General features: G+C 45.1%; 1 protein-coding gene across 1 annotated transcript in view; it reads left to right on the top strand.

Annotated features, from left to right (window-relative positions):
- Window positions 1-2,014: 2,014 nt before the first annotated feature.
- LOC146866699 (importin-9-like) overlaps window positions 2,015-16,947 on the top strand; it is an 89,032-nt gene continuing 74,099 nt past the window's right edge. Inside the window, exon 1 of the mRNA XM_085600436.1 lies at window positions 2,015-2,151. Coding sequence (XP_085456562.1) covers window positions 2,019-2,151 — 133 coding nt within the window. The 5' untranslated portion in view covers window positions 2,015-2,018. The remainder of the gene's footprint in view (window positions 2,152-16,947) is intronic.

The raw sequence follows: 16,947 nt of genomic DNA, 5'->3' as shown, positions 1-16,947 counted from the left end.
TGCCACTGAACAATGACCAGCCCTGGTGTGGTTCCTGAATGGCTACCTGCCATTTGCCACCACCAGACAGGTTTCTGGATCCCTGGGTAGAGAGCCTCTGCTCTCTGGGTACAGAAACAAAGCCCATCCTGGGCAGAGGAGTCATGCCTCCTCTCCCACGATGGCCAGGGTCCACGAAGGGGAAGATTTAAAGGCCTTCTGCCTTTGTAAGCTGTCCTTGCGTTTTGCTGCCCCCAGCAACTGGCCCCATCAGTTCTGCCCCCCACTTTGGGTGTGAGAATCAGTGGGAAAATCAAGCTAGGAGGAGAGGTGTCCCCACCTTTGCTAACCCCACCACTCAGGTGGGGGAGGCGAGAGAAGCACACATCTCAGTCCCCTCCATCTTGAAGATGAGGGGACCCAGCCAACTAGGCAGAGGGTCATGCCCCACTCCAATTGGTGGGGGCTGGCGGTACTGCACTAGGCATCCTGCCCAAACCAGATCATACCTTTATTTGTATGTGTTAGGACACATCGGGTGGGCACAACAGGGAGTATTCCACTCCTCATCGGGCTGTTGCTCAGTTTCTCCACAGACTCGTACGAGTCCGTCTGCCTCGCTAATCCTGCCACTGCAGGCAGCGTGTGACAGCGCAGTTGGGGGCAGGCCTATGGCAGCAGCTGCGGTGTGGTGTTGGAAACAACCAGTCTCCTTTCTCGCCTTCTTTTGGTAGCGAAAGGGTTCACTCTCATCGTGGGGGTGAGGGGCTTACTTCCCCTGACAGGCTATGGTGCAGCATCTATGGAGCCATACACCCTCCTTCTTCAGGGCAGTTTAGGCGGCACAGAAGGTGGGGTCAGACCCCTCGTCGCCATTGTAAAGTTGTGGGCTCAAGACCCACATACTTAGTAAAGGAAGACACAGACACACGTTATTGAGGGTACTAAATTGTCCTCGAGCACGTGCACTCATCTCTTTTATTTACAGGGTCACCTGACAGGTGACGGCTGTGTTGGATGGGTGTATGTTCAGCCTCGAGGGAGCGGCTGGTAACCTAGTGCCTGTTGAGACACTAGAAAGTGTCCAGTAGGACACTACAATTGCTGACATTCTGGACGAGAATATTATACGTTTACTTGGTGTGGTTAGAATGTATTTGCATGAAACACAATTTATTTTTTGAAGATGGAAAAAAAAAAACTTTTAGTTGGCCCTCCACCCCGTTTACCGTTATTCAGGCCTTTGCAGTAGGGCACGTTTCTCCCTTTGATCAAAGTTGAACGTTTGGCAGCAAATGTATAGCAACTTGAACGTTGTCAAGCCAGAAGTAATTACCAATATTTTATTTCAGTCAAAAAGTTGCAAGCATTTCTTGGCATTAAGCATTTTAAGTGTTGCAAATTAAATAATAGTTTTGATAATATTGAAAATAATTAGAGTTTTGTACATTTCTGAAATAGGAGGTTAGTGTTTGAATATTTTATGAAATCACGCATTAAACCACACATTCGAAAAGCGCCCCTTCAGAAATAGATGTGTCAGCCCCACTCCCAAAGACACTCGAAGAGCAATCTAGATGACCTGGTCACAGGGCGTACCCCTTCCAAAAATTGTCGTAAACAGATTGGTCACAGAGGAACTGGAATTTGTTTTTCCAGAGCTGGAATGTCAAAGGGAAACAATACATTATTGCAAAAAAGCTCTTACATTTCGTATTATTTTCTAATTACAAGCTATTCTCTTGGTAAGATTTTATTTTTTCAAATTGTGTAAAATATTTGCCCATTACTTTAAGCGTCTGTTTCGTTTCTTTCAAGGCTGTGGTACACATACACAGTAATGCAAGGTTTCACTGAAAACCGCGTTGCGTTTTCCTGCCGCCTAGTTCTCTTCTATGACTGCACTCGGAATCAGCTCCTCTTCAAGATGGCTGCCGCTCTGCCTCTAGGAGAGGTCCGGGATGGGGCTGCTGGCTCTTTGGAGGGCTCGGCAGCTCCTCCTTTCTGGCAGGTAAGCTTTGCACCGGGCGGCATGGGGCATGGGGCTTGGCTCTCCCCTGCAGCAGGGCCTGAAGGAGGATTTGCTAGAAACCCTGAGTGGCATCCTGTCCGCTACCCACGAGGTGCGCGCGGCAGCGGAGGAGCAACTGAAGGTTCTGGAGGTGACCGAGGGTGAGTGCTGGGGTACCATAGGGCATGGGCGGCACATGTGATGAGTGCACAAGTCTGTCAAACCTGTCATAGTTGCGTTAACCGTCTTTTATAGCTGTATTGTAGGTCTGACTTGTATTACTTTCCCTAGAACTGCACTTTACTATCTTAATATGTGGGTAAAAAACGAGAGGTTACCCACTAAAGGAGGATTGCTTGAAAGCAATGGTATGTTTGAAGTAGGTTGACCACATGCAATGGGAGCAAATTCTGGACAGTGGGTGACATATGTCTAACACGAGTACAATTCAAAATAGGTTTATGGTATTGGTCTGTATAATACATTAACAGTATGCAACTGGACAAATTTGAAGATTCGAAACTAACACACATGCACACTTGTTAAAATTTGACCACTGGTATAAGGAGCATTTTTTTGGGATTCTCCTTCTTTAACATGAATGTTGGTACCAGACACAGCACTCTCTTTTGATTAACATAGACTCCTAGACAGTGCGTAATTATATGAAGTGGTCGTTACCCCTTTGACGTCTGTGGACCCCCCCCCACTTAATAATTACTGGAACTCGGGGACCCCCACTGAATCTTTATTGAATTTTGGGGACCCTCACTGAGTTATTACTGGTAGCTTGGGACCTCTGCCTAAGCATTTTTTTGATTACTTGACCTGGAAAATAATACACAGAAAATACAGAAACAAACGTTCATCAAATATACACCAACTATTATAATTGAAAGTAAATACATTTTTATGCTATTGGGAAGGTTGGAGCTTTTCTAAATGCAAGTTGAGGCCGCTCATCATCCATACTATAGTCTGTTTGATGCACTTGCACTGCTCTCACAATTGAATCTGAGGCCACTAACTTAATTTATAGCCTCCAATTTCAAACTCCTTCACACATTTAAAGAACGTTTTAAAATTTTCAATTTTGTGTGTTAGAGATATATCTATCTACCTATATCTGTTTATTATATTTAATTTTCAAAGCAGTTGCGGACCCACGTCTCCCGACCACAGTTTAATAAACCCTGCTCTAGGGTGGAAGTAAAATGTGAATAACAGACCAATGACTGACAGGTGCTGACTGAAAGGCTTGTTTAAGCATTATATACATCCTATATAGCATTCTTCCCCTTTCCTCAGATCGATCTTGGCAGCAACAGTATAATAAGGAGCTTACGGTCTTGCCACACTGCATTGATGGACGTGTATTAAAAGTGATAGATTTTAAACATGAACTTAGAAACATTCCTGTTCCCATACCATAACAAAAACGGCACTAATTAGTCAGTTATGGATATCCTATGAGTAGACTAGCATCTCACAGGTGGAGCAACATGATAGTCTGTTATATCAAACACAATGTTTTTGGGCAGCAAATTTTCTGAATTTTCATATTGTAATTGTTTTTAAATCGCGCTTAATACCCATTTCGAGGTTTTGCAGTGATTTTTTCTGGGAAGCACGCTGCTTCGGAACCCAAGGTTAGTGGTTAATTAGGTATTTTTGGGTTGGAGCAGTCTGACTTTCAGAGGAAAGAGAGGTTGTGTTTTTGAAAATGAGTTGTGGGCAATTTGCTGAAATACAATAGTAGAGATTAAGGCACACATCTATGTGACAGAAGCTTGTGCTCAGAGAGAAGAGGCATGCAGAGAATGAGAGGGCCATTTTAAAGAAAAATGGAGAGGGAAAATAGGGAAGTTTTAATTAAAAGTCAGTTTTTCATGTTGGATTTTGGGGATGCAGCCAGATGTTTGTGAGGTGGCATGCAGTTTGAGGATGCAAGACTGTAGCAAGAAACATTATCTGAAGGTGCAGATTGTGTAATGCTAGGTATTTCTATAAATATTAGTCAGGTAAACAGCCTTTCTGTTACTAGGCTAATGCTACTTCACCACTCCAGCCAGGTCAGATGATCGGCTCAAGGTTTGGATGCGAAAAGTAATGTCTGGACACACATGGTACAAAATATCAAGAGCCTTAGGTTGCACTAAAAGGAAGCAATAACCTTGAGTTCATAGCACTGCAGACCTCGAAAAATCCACTCGCCCTCTCGCTGTGGCAAGTCAGATTTTATCTGATAGAGCTATATTTAGGACTTACTCGCCCGTTCTGGCGAGTTGACAATGAACGTGTTCTGTTCATTCAGAAAGTAAAGGAGTTATAAAGATGCCTTTAAATCTTGATTGTGTCACATTTGCTCTGTGTTCAGAGACAGAGGTCCGAAGTCAGTTTACAATTACTTTTTGTTCTTCGACTACAGAGTTCCAGGATTTTGTAAAGTGAACTGTCTGACCTACTGTACGAAATCTGAAAGGAAAGTATGTAGGGTATCAAGTTTTTCCTAACACACATTTAAATAGCTAACAAATCAACTGTACAAACATTTCAAAATATATTTCAGTAGTTGTGAAAGCCCATTTTTGCACTTCTGTGCGATGATAAGAAAAATATTTTAATAGGATGAAAATAAATCAGAGCACATTAATTGATGATGTGCAAATGATAAATGTTTTCTGAAAACCAATTTTCACAGATTATTGTTAATACATTATATAGTTTTATCAGTAAAGCTGCAAGGTAGTGGGAAGGTTTTTGACAATTTCTTCGTCATTTCCGATCTGTAAATGACTGTGCGCTACCACATCATGCTTAGGTACTATATTTATTAAAAATGAGTGTTTAAACATGAACTGAGAAACATTCCTGCCTCTGCACTGATAGCAATGCTTTTAGTAAATTGAGAGGCAAGTCGGGGATCATGTGTACCCTATATGTGGGCTAGATTCTTATTGCACATGGAGCAAACATTTAGTCTACTTAACCCAAAAAAAGAGTTTTGTTTTGTAAAGAAGAAAGGCTGAACTCTCATATTTAAAGGTGCACTCATATGAGAATGAAGAAAAAGGCAACTCTTTAAAATAAAATATTTGTCAATGATCACACAATTTGAGACCAGTTTACTGGTCAAGTTCATTACAGTTAGGTTGAGTAGTTTATTCAAGTTACTTGACCTGCAGGTCTAGTAACATTTTTAGATTTTTCGAGGCCTGCACTGTGAGAAAATACATGGGAAAGGAATGTACACATTGGAAAATAGGATTCTGCGAATGCTGGAGCCGATGTCTTCTGTTGTTCATCCTCAAGTTTTTCTCACTGTATACATTACAAAGCAGAGCGGGATCTATTTGAATGCCTCTGGTTTGAATTATCACAGAATGGAGGACAATGGGGGATAAATATAGCCAATTTTTATGTGGTCATTGAAGGTCAGCAGTAAGAATTATGTCCTTGGTTTTGCTATCAGTATATTTTGTGATACAGTGTCAGAAGTGTAACTGGCATTGTGTTTAAGAACAAAATGTATTCAAAGAAAGAAGGTACAATTCCAAGGAAGTAGTTACTTTCAATCTTAGCTGTCTTAAAATATACAACAAGTTCATTTATTTTCCTGTCACTATTTGAGCTACAACGCTTAACTTTATCAGCCTGACTTAGTGAAAAAATATAGGCCTTTGCAAACTATGAGGGCTAAGGTGCACAGGAGATCATAGGTCAACATTCAAGATGAGCTAGACCTATTCACTAAATGTATGATAATAGAAGGAAGGTGTAGGAAGCTGGGTTTCTGTTGCAGTAACCCCCCCCCCTTTTTGCCAGACGACTGATGCACTTTGACTTGGTGTGCCTTGGGACCCTGCCAATCAGGTTTTCAGGGCCTGTGTTCTTTCCCAGAACTGTACGCGCTACCCCCAATTGACACCTCTCCGGCCACATGTCTGTCTCTTCTAGAAGATACCATGGATAAAAAGAGCACTGTGGCCAGGGAAGGTCTCTAAGGGCTGCAGCACTTATTGTGTCACCCTTCGACGCCCTGTACCTTTACACAAACACACACTGCCATTGCAGGCTGCGTGTTTTGGTGCAGAACAAAGTGTAGAGTCGACATGGCACACATACCTGTGTGCCGTGCTTTCAACACACTGCCCTGGCATAGGTCAGCCACCGCTCTAGCTGGGTGCACTATACCAGTGGTGAGGGTACAGGTGCATGAGCCTGTACCACTACAGTGTCTAAACCAATTCTAAGACATTGTAAGTGCAGTAATGCCATTAAGGGTATATGGTGCTGACTGTTTGTCATTACGAACTCCACAGCACCATAATGGCTTTATTGAAAATTGAGAGGTTTCGTATCAAACTTCTCAGGACATTAAACCCACAATGATGCCAGGGTTGGATTTAATGAAGAGTGCACTCAGAGGGCATCTTAGAGATGCTCCCTGAAAAACGACCATCCTCCGGTGGGTTCCCTGACTGGTACACACCAGCCTGCCTCCACGAGATATGTTTCGGGACTTTCTTGGGCAGGGGTGGTCACACCTCCGCCAGGCCAGGAAGGGCCATCTGTGACAGGGGAGCTTCAAGGGCCTTGCCACCTTTGTAATGCGACCCCCCAGCCTCTCCTGCTAGCAGGAGCTGGCCCCCTTCCTGTCTCCCCTCCTTTTCGGCGGGAAGACAGGTGGGAAAAATCAGCACAACCCAGGAGGTGTGCCCACGTCTGCAAACCCCTCCCCTCAGGTGGGGGAGGCTAGGTGAAGCTCTGCAGTATCCACAGATTCTGCGCCAAAAGTCGCCTTGTCCTTCAGCCAGTGACCTGACTGAGTGCCTTCAACAAAGACCGGATCTCCTGTGAACAGCAGCTCTGTTCAAAAGAAACTCCCAAGATGGACTCTGAGCCTGCTGAGGACAACAAAACCCGATGCCTGGAACCACCACTGTACGTGTTGCTTACAGCCCCAGTTCAAGTGGCCCACCCGTCCCAGTGAGGTCCCCAGCACTCCAGAGTCCGAGTCCACTGTGAGTTGACTCTTCCAGGACTCCCCAACTTCACCTGCAGCCTCTGCACGGAGACCCCCCAACTGCGAGTGGCCCTGTAAGGTGAAATCCGACCTCAAAAGACACCTAGCATTCAGCAACCCTGCTCCCTGGAGAAGAGAACCCGAGGTGCACCTACGTCCCCGAGCCCACCAACTTACCTGCCCAGCCGTTGGTTTCTCCTGGAAGTCTTCCTGGACCGAGCCTGCAGCAAAAATCCAAATCGGCAACTCCCATTGAAAACAGGGCACCCAGTGCCAAAAGAGCACCCTGTATCCAGCTGCCCCTGTGCTGCTGTGGGTGCACTTTGTGTGCTAACTCTGATCCCCCCCTATCCCCTGAGCCTAACACCAGAACTTTGCTCCCACAACCTTGTGGCCTGCTCATGAGTTGCCACCAACCGGTGGCACCCTATCCTCCATTGGATCACTTTGGGCCTCAGCACTCTGCACCCGGCCTCCCTAGTGCTGCTGAGGTTGGTTTGAGAGTGCATCCTTGACCCTGGGGGAACCTTGGTCTAACCCCAGTAATCCAACTCCCACAACCAAGTACTTACCTGTTAACGATAACCACGTCTTCTCCATAGGAATACATTGACTGTTTTTTCTTGCAAATTGTTCTAAGTGGTGTGTAGTTGGTTTTGTATGAGAACTTGAAAACTGCCAATAACCAAAAACGGCTTAACTTACCTTTTCTCTAGGAAATATCCCAGTGTGATATCTAGCCATTTCACACTGAGTATAAAAAGTAATTCATAAAGTAATCTGAAAAGTAATCCAATCATCAATTTCCACTGTATCGAAAAGATTTACAAACCTGTAACAAAGGCATTTTCATTCAGCTTGCTTGTATTGTTCAACCTACCTTGAAAAGTACCATTTACACTTACCTGTACCAGGCTTGCTTGGCTCTAAAAAATTAAATTAACTACATAATATTTTTGAAAGAAACAAATTGGTCTGAGTTCAGTCTTTGAGTTGTGACATCATTTGCTGCCTGAGTGTGTACAACAAATGCTTAACACTACCCTCTGATAAAGCCTTACTGCTTGCCCGCACTACCACAAATAGAGAGTGAGGTGCCATCTACTTTTACCTCTGCCTACCTTTGGGGTTCCACTGGACTCTGTGCACACTATACCTCATTTTGGTATAGTATATACAGAGCCAAATTCCTACAGAAGGCATCTTTGAAGTGGTTCTCGGGAGAGAATCCACCATAAAAGATGTTTGGTATAAATGTGCAAAACACTTACTCTCTTAGGCTAAGCACTAGAGCTAGTAACAAATCAAATATTAATCCCCAAACCAAAAGAACACATCTAGCAGTTTCAGAAAGATAAGTTGCACCTCATTTGAGCAGCGTATGAGAGTGAACAACCTAATTGGCATCTTTCAGTCATCTAAACCCCCAAGCATTTCCTAATATTAAGGTAACTTTAATTCAATAACCCAATGCAAACCTCCGTTTAACTTTTTGTGACATACATGATGTGCTGATGAGACCCACAACAGTTAAGGGTGTCTAATATAAAAATGCAGTTTAAGTCTCCTAAGCACGGTTTTTCCCCCCACAGGAAATGCAACATTAGATTATAAATGTATCCCGGATGCACTGTGTAGAACAGTAGGACATCAATTTAGCAAACACAGAAATCCACATTGCCAGATAAAAATATGAACTCCGTATGAACTCAGCCTTTGCTCTTTAATAGTGCATAAAACAAAAGCACTTTGGAAATCTTCTGTATTTTTTTTTTTTTTTGCATGTTGTTGTCTAGAAAAATGCAGTAAGAGTACTTTGAGGAATCCCGCCACTCTTCCCCACACACTAACAGCCTAAGTTAGGAAATAAACATTTAATGGATAGTTGTTAAAAGAAATGCTTGCACTAAGTACAGTTTACGTATTACTATAATCTGTACTTTGGAAGTACTATTTTATCTTGAACCTAATTCTTTGCATATTTTGTGGCAGCCTATGTTATATTGTTTCTAAATGCAAGTTTAAAATAATGAGTCTCACATTCAAAGTGATTTCTGTCTCCGGTAGGGTGACCGCCTCTCCTTTATTTACATGGACAATCCTTAATTTCGGACTGCTGTTCGTAATGGCTTCTTCAGCCGATGCAGTTTTTCCATAATTGTTGTGCAGGGTGACAGCCTATACTGTGACTGAGTTCAACATCCTGCATTGGACTTTTAATCTGCAGCATCTTAACAGTCAGAATTAACCTCTTTTTTTACCAGAATGTCTAAAATAAAGGGTAAATGCTGTCCATTAAAACATCAGTGATGGACATTGGAGTGAATTTACGGGCAGTCCTTTTAAATTGCAGACTGGTGGTCCCCTAGTTTGAATTACTATTATTATTTCTTATTTGAGCGCAGTACAGACCCCAAATTGGCATCTTGATGTTGAGACGAAACCCTCTTGACATTGGCTAGAAAGCATGTCCATAAAATAGACCACAATTCTTGCGGTCTTCTGACAATGAGGTCTTGGGAGATCAATATAACGGAGTAAGGAGCTTTCCAAACGTGTGCATACTTCACTCTGGTGCCAGAGGGGCTGCCGTTTATTGTGGCTGTGTGTTCTATTAGCTGCAACTGTTTGTCCTGATTGCAGAGCTGTTCCAGCCATTACCCGGTTCTCTAGTTATTGCATTTTGAAGTCACATTTGCATTGTAATCGTAAATGCCAATTTCTACTGTTTGATGCTTTTCGTCATTGTACCACTGTTGCTGTAACATAAAATATTTTGAAAAAACAAGAGGCATTTGGCAAAACAGGAACAGTTTGTTTAATTAAACAGAGTTGCCGGGAGAACAGTTGCAAGCACAGGGTCTGAGGGCTGTCTCAAGTTATAATCGGTTTGTGTCCTCCTTTTTTTCAGTTCATTGTAGGTAATAAAGAATTTCCGGTGATCCGTGTATGGTGAGGAACGTATGTTGCTGCCTTTGGAGTCGTAAATTAGTTGTCTAATGGAACTTATAGGTGGGCCTCGACCTTGCATTGACACAATGTGGCCAGTGAGTAACATGTCCAGATGTCCGGCAATGGGAGCGCGTGATCACTGCATATGCTGTGTCCTTATTGACTATATGTTTCTAACTCATGTGGCATCTAACTTTATGGTGTTTTGGGAGTGCGCATACCTCTCCGGCCATATCTGCTTTATTTGGACAACACTCCTGCGCCTATCTGTGGGATTGATCTAAGGTTTTCTGTTCATGTGTTTGTCTGCTGGCTACCAGCCACCCCACCTGTGACTGATTGATCAGTGACTTTGGGCCTAGGTCTTAGTGTTATCCTGACTACTTATTTATGAATCGGGGTTGATGTGGAGTTCACAACGAACTAATTCGATAATAAAGACGCATATAACACAAGGGGGTATAGTGTAATGAAAGGGATACCAGTAACCTAATCCTTTTGTACTGAGCGACTTTTTTTTTTAGAGACCGGGAAATTTCACCCGCAATCCTGTGGTATGCTTCATTATAGGTGACCCTGTAGAAAATTTGCCCTTTCTGCAAGGTTTCCCATGATTTCTTTGCCCTTTGAACATCTAATATTTTTGCTGGCTGTAGGACTAGGTGGTGTTTACCCATGCTAACCATTAAGTGCATGTTCCCCCTTTCAATGTAACGAAAGCGGCATATTTAACTTAACTGTATATCCCTGGTATATGGTACAGAGGATATGCAGGGCCTGTAAGTTAAATATCAGTAGTGCACTGCAGCATCCATTGTGTCATCCACTGCAGTGACAGCGCAAACATGGCTGCAGGCCTGCCATTTCTATCCTGGCTGTTGCAGGTTTAAATTGTAAATTTGAATTGTCAAAAGAGCCCCTTTGACAGGTCAAAACCTTACTTTAAAATATCGATGTCACCCTAAGGCCTGTAAGGCAGGGTACATGGTAGGCCATGTAGGAATTGAATGTTAAAGTTGTTCTTGCAGTGAAAACTCCCGATAAGCTATTTTCACTGTCAGTTGGGAAACACAATAAAACAACTATTTTTGATAGTTGCTAAAAATACAATTCAGCGGTGAAGTTGAATTTTCGATAAATATTAAGGAAACAGTACTTTAAAAAAGTAACCTTTTCCCTGCCTGAAGCATCTAGAGGCCCATTTGCTCTTGCTCTCCCACTTCTGCCAGCCTATTAGCATTTGAAGAGGTCCCAGAGAAGAGAACCAAGGCCTGGGTGTGGAGGTGGTGGTGTTCTCGTGACAGGATGCACAGAAAAGTCAGTTTCCTTGATTCAAACAGTCGGCATACTTTGTCCGACAGCATTAGAAAACATGAGTTGCATATTTTTATTTTTTATTTTTTTATAAATCTTTTTATTAACTTTGCTCAGACCATCGAACAATACAGGACATTTAGCACAATACATGCAGTGAATTACCCATCCTCTGAACAATGACCGACCTTCAAGGACGCAGATGAGAAAAATAACAATAGCTGTTAGGGTCCCAGTCCTCCCCCCGGCTGCCTGTATTTCCGCCATGGCCCCCATATCTTACGCCATTTTTTGGTGCAACCTCTGCTATTGTAGATAGTTTCTTCGGCCCTTTGGCACCAGTTTGGGCAGGGTCCGCGAGCCCCAGTCCCTTGCGATATTCCTCTTCGCCACCCCTGCCGCTAGGGCCAGCCAAATCTCCTTGTGTCTAGTCCAGTCCGAGTCGCTCCTAATCATTAATAGCAGCCATCGGGGCTCCAGCGGGACCACTGAGCCCACCACTGCCGTCATTATGTCAACTACCTTGGTCCAAAACGGGATTATCTGGGGGCACTCCCATAGGATGTGATAGAAGGTGCCCTCCTCCCCACATCCCCGTACACAAAGGGCCGATCTGCTCCTCCCCCAAGCGTACAGATGGGTGCGGGGGTAATATACTCGGTGCAGGATCTTAAGCTGTACTAACCGGAACCTACACCGGATTGCAATCTCCCTTGGGCTCTGCAGGGCGTCCTGCCAGTCTTCGTTCTCCAGTTCCCCTATGTCCCCCACCCATCTCTCCCGCAATGTGACCAGGGGGTCCGTCATGTTATTGATGAGTTTGCGGTATATTGTGGAAGTGAGTTTTCCTGCTATTGGGTCCAGGAGTAGCCTATCCTCCAGAGGGGAGTACTCTCGGATGGACGTGCCGCACCTTATGTGCGTCCGCAGGGCGTGGGTGAGGCGTAGGTAGTGGTAGTGTTGGGAGTCCTGTAGGTCATACTCTTTTTTAAGGTAGGAAAAAGACCGCGGAGCGTCTCCCTTCCAGACGTCCCCCAGGTATTCGATTCCTATGAGCTTCCAGCCCCGAAACCCTGTCAATCTAGTCACGTCCGACAGCAGGTCCCCGTGCCATAAAGAGGCTCGTCCCGTCAGGGAGTCCGACCACCCCAAGTATTTATTCGCCTCCCTCCAACATTGAATCACCACTCTGGTATGTGACGGCCAATCCCTACCCTGTTTACGGGCATACAACAGGGGCTCGCAATTACCGTGCGGCATTACCCATCGGTCCACTCTGTAGGCCGGTTCCGACCGATCCGCGTAGACCCAGTCATTTACCACCTGTAACTGGGAGGCCCAGTAATAGAGCCTGACGTCCTGAAGGGCCAGCCCCCCATCAAAGACCCCACTCGTCAGCTTGGGCTTGGGATATTCTGGGACTGCCACCATCCCAGAGCAGGACACGTAGTTCCTGCGCTATCTTCTTGAACACCCCCGCTGGTATCGGGTATGGCGTGTTCTGCAGGATGTAAAGCAGGCTCAGCAATGCGAGCATTCTAAACAGCGCCGCCCGACCCATCAGGGAGAGAGGCAGCGACCTCCAGTGGTGCACGTCAGTTTTAAGACGCGATAGTTGGGGTTCCAGGTTCCTGGCGAAGAACTCCGCCCTGTCCCGTGTAATGTAGAGTCCCAGATATTTTAATCCGTCCACAGCAATGGAAGCGGGACACCGAGTCGGGACTCTCGGTGGAGGGCCTGAGAGCGGGAAAATCACCGACTTTCCCCAATTGATTGTGTTGCCCGAATAGCTACCGAACAAATCCAAGAGGTGTAGCGCCTGTGCGATCGAGTGGTAGGGCCTGGCCATGTATAACACAATGTCATCTGCGTATAGAGAAATACGCTCCTCCCACTCATCACTCAATGCCAGGCCCCAAAACGACCTATCCCTCCTAATCCAGTGTGCCAGCGGTTCCAGGGCTAATGCGAAAAGGAGGGGGGATAGAGGACACCCCTGCCTGGTGCCCCTTCGTAACGGAAAGGATCTAGACACCGCCCCGTTCACTCTCGCCCTCGCCATTGGTTGTTCGTACAAGAGCCGAACCCAACTACAGAATACGGGACCGAATCCCAGTCTGCGTAGCACCATAAACAGATAGGGCCATTCGATACTATCAAAAGCCATTGAGGCGTCCAGCGCCATCAGTGCTGTCTGGGCGGCCCCCACCTCCTCTGTCATATAGATCACTCCGAAGAGGCGGCGTAGATTGTGTCGGGTGCTCCTATGGGGCATGAACCCGGACTGGTCCACGTGCACCAAATCCGGCAGAACCGATAGGCTGCTATCTGCCAAGGCCTTAGCCAATACCTTGGGTTTGACATTTATGAGTGAGATCAGGCGGTAGGACGAGCAGAGATCGGCTGGTTTGCCCGCCTTGTGGATCACCACAATCGTGGCCTCTCTTTGGTCAGGCGGAAGCCTGCCTGCCTCCCGCGCTTCTCGGTACATCCGGAGGAGCGGGTCCGTGATATTACTGGACTGTCGCTTGAAAAGCTCCACCGGGAGGCCATTGGGTCCCTGCGCCTTCCCAGACTGGAGGGAATTGAGGGCCTTTACCATTTCTTCCACCGTGAAGTCTGCCTCCAGGCGGTCTGTTTGTTCAGCCGACAAAGTGGGGAGCGCAAAGTCCTTCAAGAATTCCGTGCACTCCTGTTCAGTGCGGGTGCAAACCGAGGTGTATATACCCCTTCGTAATAGGATGCAAAGGCCTCTGCTATCTCTGCACTCTTGGAGACCAGTGAGCCCGCAGGGTTACGCACCTCGGCTACCCATGAGCGGATCATGTTGCCGAGTTAGGAGGAGATTGGGCTGCAGTAATAGCGGCCGAAGCTGATAGGAAGCCTGGTAAAAAACCAGCTCAGCTCATACTGGAACTCCCTGGCAACATACTCACTTAAATAACGATGATAATTCCCCCACGGAAGATAGATTGGACGCTCCTTACTGCTTGTAAACAAAGAAAGGACGAGTCTGTCCCTGATTTCTTTACTCGCTTTGAGGACGTTTTTCACAATTTTAGTGGCCAAGACACATCTACACCCACGGGCTCCCATTTATTTGTAGACTGATTTGTTGGAAACTAACTTTCCGAAATATCTGTTCGTTTAAAGGGGTCTGAAAGTACATGGGCCTCAGTCTCACCTACGGCCATATTGGATATAGCTCAGTATTACCAGAATCAGGTGACAGATGAGCATGACAGGAAAGAAGGTAAAATAAAGGATTTAAAGACTAAGGTTATGATGGTTCAGGCTTATGGACCCCAGAGTCGAGGCCGTGGTCAAAATCACAGACAAATGCCCCCACCAGGCCCACCTTGTAGACAGACACCACTGGGACTGGATCAATGTGCCTATTGTAAAGAGGTAGGACACTGGCGTTCTGAATGCCCCGTCTTAGCTTCTAGTGGGAAGGGCAGGGGACAAGCAAGTAATAATCTGGGAGATCAAGCCCCCAGACAGCCACAACAAAATTCAGGCAGAGATTCGTCAGATATTTATTTGATCAAAGGAATAATCAATATTCTTTGGATGATTACAAACCGGATGATGCCAGGACCGGCTAGGACAGCGTAGGACAAGGAGGACCAGTTGAGATACCTGTAGATCAGTCAGGACCCTATTTAACAGCTCCCCTACTTGGGCAGGATCAGAAATTCCTAGTAGATACAGGGGCGACACGTAGCGCGATTTCTCAACAACTGGTCCCTGGGACACCCTTGTATGGCCAGATAATAACATCAGTGGGGTTCGATGGAACCCTAACCCCAACCCTGTGTCCTGAAAAATACCCTTACAGGTTAACAATTTTAGTACTTCTGCACCCTTTTTGCTTCCCCCGCATGCTCCTCATAATTTGCTGGGACTTGACCTATTGAAACATTTTCATGCTACCATACATTGCTCCCCATCTGAGGTGAGTGTTATCTTTGGAAGAAAGACCTCACCCAAACAATGTAATATTTCCCCATGCTCGGACCTCGATTCCGTTCCCCCATGTGTCTGGGCTACTACAGACACAAATGTTGGGAGAATGGACATTCCCCCAGTATATATACAGGTTTGGGAAGGTGCTCTTTTGCCATGTGTCCCGCAATCCAAAATATCAAAATAAGGGGAAGATGCGCTAACGCCGATGACGTGGCTATTATTTCATCTGACCCTGATCGTGCAATGTATGCAGTTGAAAGTATTACTAAGAACTTTGAGACTCAATCAGATTTTTGTATTGAATAAAGCTAAAACACAGATTGTGACAAATACATTTGTTACAGGTACGGATAACAGAATTGTAGAAAAAACGGTTTACCTAGGCATTACCATTACGGCAAAGGTGGAAGATATAGTGGATTTAAATATCATCCCTATAATGGGGAAAATTAAGAACGATCTCCAGCGATGGGATAATCTTAAATTGTCAATAGTAGGGAGATGTATTCTCATTAAAATGATCCTGCCAAAACTTTTGTATATTTTCCGTGCAATTCCTTTGGAAATTCATAATTTTTGGTTTAAACATATAGAGAAGGAGGTGGCTAGGTTTATCTGGTGCTACCAAAGAACCAGGAGAGCTAATGTATTCCTATCCCTTCCAAGGGATAGAGGAGGATGGGGCTCCCGCATTTTAAGCTATATTATTTAGCAGCTTCATTCCAATATTACCGGCCTCTCTTTGAAGTTAAGGAAAAGGATAGGGAGGGTCCCGGTTATGTGCCGACAGTATATGAGCTACTGATAGGCGCCCGGGCTAACTGTTGTTTCTTGAAATTCTATGAAGCAAGCTATTTCAAGAAAACTCAATTCAAGGTACTAATCACTGCTTTTCGCAATTGGGCAGGCATAAGGAAGAAACTTGGGGTAGGTAGGTTCAACTGTTATTCTCCCATGATTGGGAATGACCAACTGACAAGGGCATTACAAGATGCATGCCTGGCAGGGTGGGGAAAGGGTGGTTTATATAGGATAGGGGACCTGTTAGTTGGGGATCACATAACTTCATTCGTAGTGGTTAGGGAAATGTTTGGTGTGGGCCCCCGGATTTTTTAAAATTTCTACAGCTGAGAGATTTCCTGCTAAAAAAGGCTGGTGGGGCGGCTGGTTTTGGACAAGTACCTTTGATGGAATTGTTAACTAGATGTGCAGGATCCTCAATAACACAAATATATAGATGCCTGCTGGAAGGAGTACCAGATGATCTAGATAAACATAAGCTGAGATGGCAGGATAGGCTGGGGGTTGAGGATTCTTGTTTTATGAGCTCATTAAGACCTTACTTGATCTATATATTACACCTGCGAAGATTGTTAAATGGGGTGGAACTGAGGGGACTTCTTGCTTTAGATGTACAACCTTTGGTGTGGATTTAGTGCATATTTTTGCCACTTGTCCTTGTATAGAATCTTTAGGTCGTGAAATTTCAGGCTTTTTACAACAGGTCCTTAATGAAGATGTTCCTCTTACACCTCAGCAGATGTTATTAGGGGTAAATGATTTAGTCGGCAACAAAGGGGGTAGAACTCGCTTTCATAGCAATGGCAGTTCTCAGGCTCTGTCCCCTCTGCCTGGCTTGATTCACAACCTCCAACCTTCCAGCAGTGGAAGGAACGATTTTTACAAATATATA

The sequence above is a fragment of the Triturus cristatus genome, chromosome 1_2 (genome assembly GCF_964204655.1).
Source record: "Triturus cristatus chromosome 1_2, aTriCri1.1, whole genome shotgun sequence".
Lineage (NCBI taxonomy): Eukaryota > Metazoa > Chordata > Amphibia > Caudata > Salamandridae > Triturus > Triturus cristatus.
The sequence above is the reverse complement of the archived record's forward strand: the minus strand, read 5'-3'. Positions and strand labels throughout refer to the sequence as shown.